The 7,723-nt window shown below is 33.7% G+C and overlaps 1 protein-coding gene across 1 annotated transcript; it reads left to right on the top strand.

Annotated features, from left to right (window-relative positions):
• The first annotated feature begins 3,978 nt into the window (after positions 1–3,978).
• On the top strand, positions 3,979–5,216 carry LOC122142521 (monocyte chemotactic protein 1B-like). Its single transcript, XM_042753668.1, has 3 exons — positions 3,979–4,200; positions 4,341–4,455; positions 4,675–5,216. Exons 1-3 carry the CDS (start codon positions 4,131–4,133, stop codon positions 4,784–4,786), a joined length of 297 nt encoding a protein of 98 aa, XP_042609602.1. The 5' UTR covers positions 3,979–4,130; the 3' UTR covers positions 4,787–5,216.
• Positions 5,217–7,723: the final 2,507 nt, after the last annotated feature.

Below are 7,723 nucleotides of genomic sequence, written 5' to 3'. Positions count from 1 at the left end.
TTTTTTTTTTTTTTTAAATCGAAGAAAGCACAATGTGTTTCTATGAGGGGTAGGTTTAGGTGTAGGGTGATAGAAAATACAGTTTGCACAGTATAAAACATTATATGGAGATGTCCCCGTATACTATAAAAAACAATGTGTGTGTTATTATGAAGAAACACAGCATTCGTTTTTCATATCTCAGACTATCATGAATTTTCTAAATTTGACTAAAAACAAATCTGTTTTAGCAGCACATTACTCTTCTCATGTAAACACTTATTTACAGTATATAGCTTTTGATATACTTTTGATACATGTCTTTGATGGTACTGTCCTGCAGTCATAAACTGGCATCTAATGGTGGACGTTTTCAGTCTCATAGACATTCAATGACAAAGATAAAAGATGAAATTATGCTGGAATACATGCAAAGTTTTCCCAAAGTATCACAGATGATAAAATCATGCTAAAAATTCGTGTCCATTGTTAGATTACAAGGATTACAAGATTACAGTTAGCAATGGACGGTTTGCATTATAATTGTATCCAAAACAAAAAAGAAAATGTACAGAAAGTTTCTGAGAAGCTCATGTTGTCTTGTGAGTTTCTAAAAGGATCTTGTAGATCTCCAGATGGATCTTTAGAAATTTCCAGAGACTCCCCTCTACATCTAATTGTCTTGAGAAATGCACTTGCTGGTTTGTAAATGTCAAAGATGATTTGAGAAATGTATCAAAGCAACTGAGAAAAACTGTAATATGTGAAATAAAGTTAAATTGAATAATATTGAGATACTTGTTAATACCAGATCTGTTAAGCATTTAAATATTAACTAAAAAAAAACAATGTGAATGTAATCAAGTGTAGAGGAAATAGAATGTGAATATTTTTGATGCCATTGATTCTAAATGAGACTGATTGGGGTAAAAAGGGACACTCAAATAAATGTAATGAAAATGTTAAATACTATTTTATTAATGATTTTTGTAACTGTGTAGCCTGTGCTGTTTCTGGTGCTCTTCTGCTCTGTGCATATGACTTCAAGCAGTGCTCTTTTTCATTTGGAAATAAGACAAAATGTATTGTTTTCAGAATATTTATGGAAGTTTTGGTTTCATTTGTTGCATTTGGTGATTTAAAAATATAGATATAACAGCTTCTAATCTTCTTGAAAACTTAGTTCTCATAATTTTTTCCATGAATATTGATTTGTGATATTTTGCATATCTTCATATTTCAGCTATCCTTGCAACTGGGGTGGCACAATCTAAGCAGTGACGACGCTACGCCGGGGGGGGGGGGGGGGGGGGGGGTGAGTCAGAATTTTTTATAGCCCCGGTTTAGCCCCATTTCTTTATGAAGTAACTCTGACGTCATCAAATCATTTATTTTCTCAGCCCCCCCACATATTGGTCTAGCCCCCCCTTAGCACCGGTAGGGGAAAAATTCTGGCGCCGTGCCTAAGTGCTGTGTAGAGATCACTAATGTGAAGAGTCCTGTGAAATGAGTGGTGTCTTACTACTGAACCAGCAGCATCTGTACCAGACGCTAACTACAAATGAAAAGCTGCCCTTTTTCTTTGACTTAAATCATGTTTATGTGTTTTTCCCTTCAGATTTAAGACAATTGCAGGGAAAGAGATCTGTGTAGATCCGGAGACTGCCTGGGTGAGCGGCCATGTTGATAAAGTGAGCAAAAGAACAACAACACACACACTTATGCAAATCCTCATAACATACAATTAATTTATATGGCTATTAATGTTTCAAAAAGACAAAATTTGATATGCTTTTAATGGGTGTTTATTCAGAGTCACATCTTCAATGATAAATCATTTTATTGCAATCTATTATGGATCAAATGCAAAGTGAAGGAACTACTGGGTTGTTACTCTGATGCAATTGAGTGCTTAAAAACATCCTTAAATGTAAGATTAGTAAGGCTGATCTTGACCAAAATATACTTTACAGTGCTATACAACACAGAGATGCAAATGTGACACAATACAAAAGCAGAGAACACTGGGAAAGTTATGAATGTAAGAAAAGGCTGAGTGGGTGATTTCAAAACTACATATGACGCAACACCATTAATTTCATTCACAATAACTTTGCTTCCTCCTCATTGTAATAACTAGCTGGAACTTTTGTTTTCAGATTGAGAAAGTCTATAGATTTGTTCCTCAGTTAGTTAGATTAATACTTTTGTTCACCTGGTGTCTCATTTATTATCTCATTAGTTCCTGTCTATTTGTTCTCCCAGTTTAGTTTGGTTATTTTGTCTGTTTTTGTGGTTGTGTTCGCTTGTCTGCCTTATTATTAAACACTGATGAACACACAGTCTGAGGACTACGGTCTACATATCTTGTTCATAATCTTTTTCAGCATTCATTCATTTAATGGGAAAAGGCATTACTCATATTCTTCCATTTCTGTAGGGAGATTTATATTGCTTTTATTACTCTAGAATACATTTTATTACTAATATTTATTTTGTTTAAATGATCTTTCTCTTTATACCAGCTGTGTCAAAAATGTTTGTTGTGTTTATGTGTACAAATGTAAGGTTGTGTTTTAGTGTTATGCGGACATTAAAATTATTATTATTATTATTATTTTATAATAAAAGTTAATTTCTAAAGGTGTCTTCTGGTGGTGATCTTTCATAATAATACATACAACTGTATAATTTTTGCATAATAAAAGATCACAAACTTTTGAACGGGGTCGTTTTTATAAATGAAATGATTATTTTCTCTTGTGGACTATATGTAAACATCTTTTATGTGAATGATCTTATTCAGGTCTGTACTAAATAAACAATAACATGTATTTTGGGGTCACACAATTATACATGCAAAATAACAAAACATTTTGCAGATTCTGCAAGGTGTGTGTAAACTTTTGACTTCAACTGTATATGTTTATAATATATGGTTCATTTCTTCTTCTTTTTCATCGTCTTATATACATTCAATCACATTTTCTATAAAAAGTATTTATTATAACAATAATAAAAATGTAATTTAATTGAGCTAAATAATAATATTAATAATAATAATAATTATTATTATTATTATTACAGCAACAGAACAAAAACAGAAATCAAATTAGATGCTAACTAAAGTTTTAAGTTACATATACGTACATTCAATCACATTTTCAATAAAGTATTTATTATAACAATAATAAAATGTAATTTAATTGAGTTAAATAACAACAATAATAATAATAATAATAATAATAATTACTATTATTATTACAGCAATAGAATAAAAACAGGAATCAAATTAGATGCTAACTAATGTATTTTTTTTAAGTTAAATATACATACATTCAATCACTTTTTCTATAAAGTATTTATTATAACAATAATAAAATTAATTTAATTTAGTTAATAATTATTATTACAAGTTACATATACGTACGTTGTCACATTTTCCATTAAAGTATTTATACTAGCAGTAATAAAATATAATTTTATTAAGCTATTGTTGTTGTAAAAAGCAGAAGTAATTTATTGCATAATTTACTTGTATTTTAAAAATTTACTGGGAGAGTGTAGTTCTTTCAAAAATTAACAGTCTGACCTTTGACCAAACTATTTTCATGTTCTCATGTTTTTCTCTGTTTAAAATCCACAAAATTTGGTACAACTTACAAAACTGTGTCCCTCTGTAATACCAAATACATTCATCAAAATTCATGATGCTTTGATGACGCTTTTGTGCTTGGAATGGCATGAGCGTGAGTCTAATGGATCTAATTTCCTTCTAGTATAATGGCACACTGTGTTCAGTGCTCCAGTGTTGTGTTTTGTTTTTTAGCCAGCGTAGCGAAAGAGGAAGTGAAAGCTTTGCTATTAGGGCTGTCCCTCAAATAGGCTTTGCCTAAGTATGACTTGTGAAGGTCAGAAGCACGTGTGAGATGACGGCAGATACTGTCGGACTTTCTTTCTGTGTGGGTGAATTCAAACCTAAATCTCCCTCCTCAAATTCCGCCCATAGAGGGATATTCCCTCACAGAAGAGTCTCTATAAAGTCTGACTGCCCGGACAATGAGCCACACAGCAGCAAGGCCAGCTTGAGTGTTTTACCTCTAACAGACTCTCTGTACATCCAGCCAATCTAATACAACAGAACGGCCAAAATGACCGCCTCTCGCTTCGTCATTCTCTCCGCAGTGGTGGTGCTTCTGTGCGCAGTTAGCCTCAGTGAAGGTAAGATGGAGGAGAGAGATATATTAACATACTGAAAAACAAGGCAATTTAAAATATGCAAAATATTTCATTAAAGTCTGTGCAACGTACAGTCTAGCTGGATACTGTTTTAACAAAAACTTGTGTATTCTTTAATCTAGGTATGCGTATTGGACCACAGAGGTGCTGTTTTACCTTTTCAACCCGTCCTGTGCCAATCAGAAAAGTGGTTGAGTACAGCAGGACAAGCCAGCAGTGCCCCAAAGAAGCCGTACTGTAAGTGTCACAACAATATATCTCTGAAAAATTAAAGTAGTGTTATTATTATTTAAACCATTTTTTTATCTGTTGTTTTTATATATTTAATATTTTTAATAACTTTACATCTGTAATATAAATAATCATTAATATTGTTATGGTTAAACTGGTTTGAACTAATTTGACCAGCAGAGCAATTCCTTTGTGTTTGATGGCACTTAATTTCTCTGAATACAGGTTCAAGACTGTGAAGGGTCATTACGTGTGTGCCAACCCCACTGACCCATGGGTAAAGGAGAACATCAAGATCATTGACAGCAGGAACGTCGGAAGCCAGGGGACCTTGTAATCATGTTGACCTGCGTCCTCCAACTTCAGAACCATTTTGGAAGCACTGGACAAGTGTGGAGTGTGAACAAAACTAAAGAAAAAAAGAATGCAATTATTGTACTCACCGACAAATGCATTGTCCCTAACTGATCAGTATATTAAAGCTATGGGGTTAAACAGTCCAGAATGTATGTTGTTTAAATTGTTTATCTTTTTGACTCATCTGTCATTTGTCTTACTTATGTATTTCTAAAAAGAGTGTTTTGTACTGAAAGATGAAGTATTGCAGATTATCAGCCTATGGCTCGAAGAAACTAGTTTATAGAAGAACGTGAAATGAATCAGAATATTTTTGTAATGTGTTATTTAAGGCCATGTAATTATGATGATCTGTTTATGTAAGTTTTTACTAATGTAACCTCCTCACAATAAAGACACTTTTGGGTCTATATTTTGACTTTTTTTACTCTACTTGTGTAAAAATAATTCTGTTATCTTTCGCCATGATTCACACTCTTGACACTTACAGAGGTGCTCAGGTTTCAAGATTTCTGCACATTTGAAAAATCTTTAACCTTTATCTGTGGAAATGTAGCCACAGGTGTCCCTTTGTTGTCCTACAGGTTCTGTAAGCTATTTTATATAGAAAAATTGTGGGAAATAGTGCTTCAGCGAGTGTACATCGGTTGTACCATGGATGGAACGCTATACATAAGCCATCCACCATATTGGAATATCTGTGAACACTCAAGAGTAATGCCGCGTTCCAGGCAACCCATAACCTGTGTTTTTCCAACCTCCTACCCGTGAAAGTGCACTGGAACCGCAGTCAAACCCGTGACTTTCCACCCGTTAACTCGTACTAGATCGATGTGCTCCCAGTTTCGTGCTCTGACGTCACATATCCTGCGAAACAACAATGGCAGCCCCATGGATGCAGTGTTTATGCAAGTGGTGGAGTAATCCTTTAATAATAAATATTAAAAACACAATTCTTATCTGTGAAATCTTATCCCGTTTCTTCGGGAATTTAAATGTAAATTTAAATACAGCCATCTGCTGTGCAGGATTGTGGCGTCTTTGATTATTCTTTGATTATTATGCTGAATGACATCAAGTTGACCATTGCAAGATGGCGGATGCGTCTACATGCTTGGAGCGGTCGAATGAGGAATCCATACATATTTGTACACTCAAAATCCAGACAGGATTGTGGGTAAAAAGTATTGAACGAATGTAAGGAATGAACTCATTCACTCAGACTTTTAACAGTTCTAGCTCTAGTCTCTGTAAACAGTACAAAAAAGCAGACGTAGGTCACTGTCAGATTAGCCAATCAAAAGGCTTTTTGAGGTGCTTCATGTCTGTCTATCAATTAGCGCATTTATACCTTTTTATACAGTCTATGATTTATATGAAAAGCTGGTAAACGGAAAGATTATAAATTTGATAAAGGCTGAATAATAAAAAAAGACCAAAAGCAATGAGACAAAAAAAGAAGCAAGACTAGACTGAATGAAAACTGAAGCTTTTCATCACTGGACAGATCTTAGCGCTTTAACATGCTTAAAAATAAATGCCAAAATGTGATTCCGTTTGACAGGTAAACATACGGTTACTCTGGGCAGCATACAAAGAATGGACATGGTTTCATCTGGCAGAAGTTATAGATTGCCCTTACGAAAAAGAAGTTTATTCAAGTGTGCTATTAGTATACTTATTTTAAATTAAAATAGGAAAGTATACTTTTAGTTTACTTTTTATGTACTTCTCAGAAATGGGCTTTATGTACTTCTAAGATATATACTTATAATGACAATTAAGTATACTTGACTTATACTTACAAAAAGTCAAAATATACTTGAACTTTACTTAAGTACTTATTAAAATAAACTTAAAGTATACTACTTTTTGGTAAGGGTGGCTATGCTACAGCAAATAAATAAATAAAAATCATATGAAGACAAAAGTATTGACACTGATTCATATTGTATCTGCTTTCCTCAGACTGTGAAACTAAACAGCATGTGAATTATGAGGCAAGTATTGTTTACTTAGGCCTAATAATAGCAAAAACAAGTCACTAGCCCAGGATTTTTCCCAGACTGTACATCATTAATAACACAGTTCTTTTGGGGTGTTACAATTGCTCTGTAAACCAGACGGAAAGTTTGGAAACAGTTTATGTCCTTATGTGTCTGACGTACAGTGTGTGGTTTTCAATCACATAGGTTTGTAGTCATGTATTCTACTGTTGAACTTGAGAAAGTGTAATCTTCAAATATAACACAGTTTAGTTCTCTTTTCTGCCCGCAAATACATATCGTGTTGGAAATAGGAAGTGACGCTGTCCATTTTCGCTCCAGATACTGTATGTACGTAGCTATCTGTGTGATTTGACCATGTAGAGCTGGGATTGGGATTCAGAGAAACTACAGTGGTATTTAGTGACGGATTTTGAGGGCTGATCAGTTGGCCAAACACAAGGGGCTTTCAACCTTTTTTCAGACCAAGGACCCTTTAGAGTTTAAGCCTGGCCTCTAATAACATTCTTATATCACCATATGAAATGTATCTACAACAGCCTGTAATGTTTACATTATTGTAGTCTATATGTATTTGTACGCCTACATTCTAATGTTACTGAATGTATTTTATGGTAGGGAGAAAACAAAATAAATGAATTTAGCTTCTTAAATCTATTTGTAATGCAAATTTTCATCATTTTTCACAAAGTTTAGTAATATCAAACTGTAGTTGGTCTAACACAAAACTGACTTGGAGTTGAGCTTCAGGAAATGCTGAAAGTGTTAAATAGTTGTGGATGTTAGGCTACAGAACACCTATAGAACACCTTCACATTAGAGTTTTTTTTTTTTTTTTTTTTGCAGCTTTGGATGGAAAAAAGGAAGCAAGATTAATGTGTCTGTGTAGATGCATGTGGTTTTCAGAAGTA

This window comes from Cyprinus carpio, chromosome B25 (assembly GCF_018340385.1).
Source record: "Cyprinus carpio isolate SPL01 chromosome B25, ASM1834038v1, whole genome shotgun sequence".
NCBI lineage: Eukaryota > Metazoa > Chordata > Actinopteri > Cypriniformes > Cyprinidae > Cyprinus > Cyprinus carpio.
This window is presented reverse-complemented; position numbering and strand designations above follow the sequence as displayed.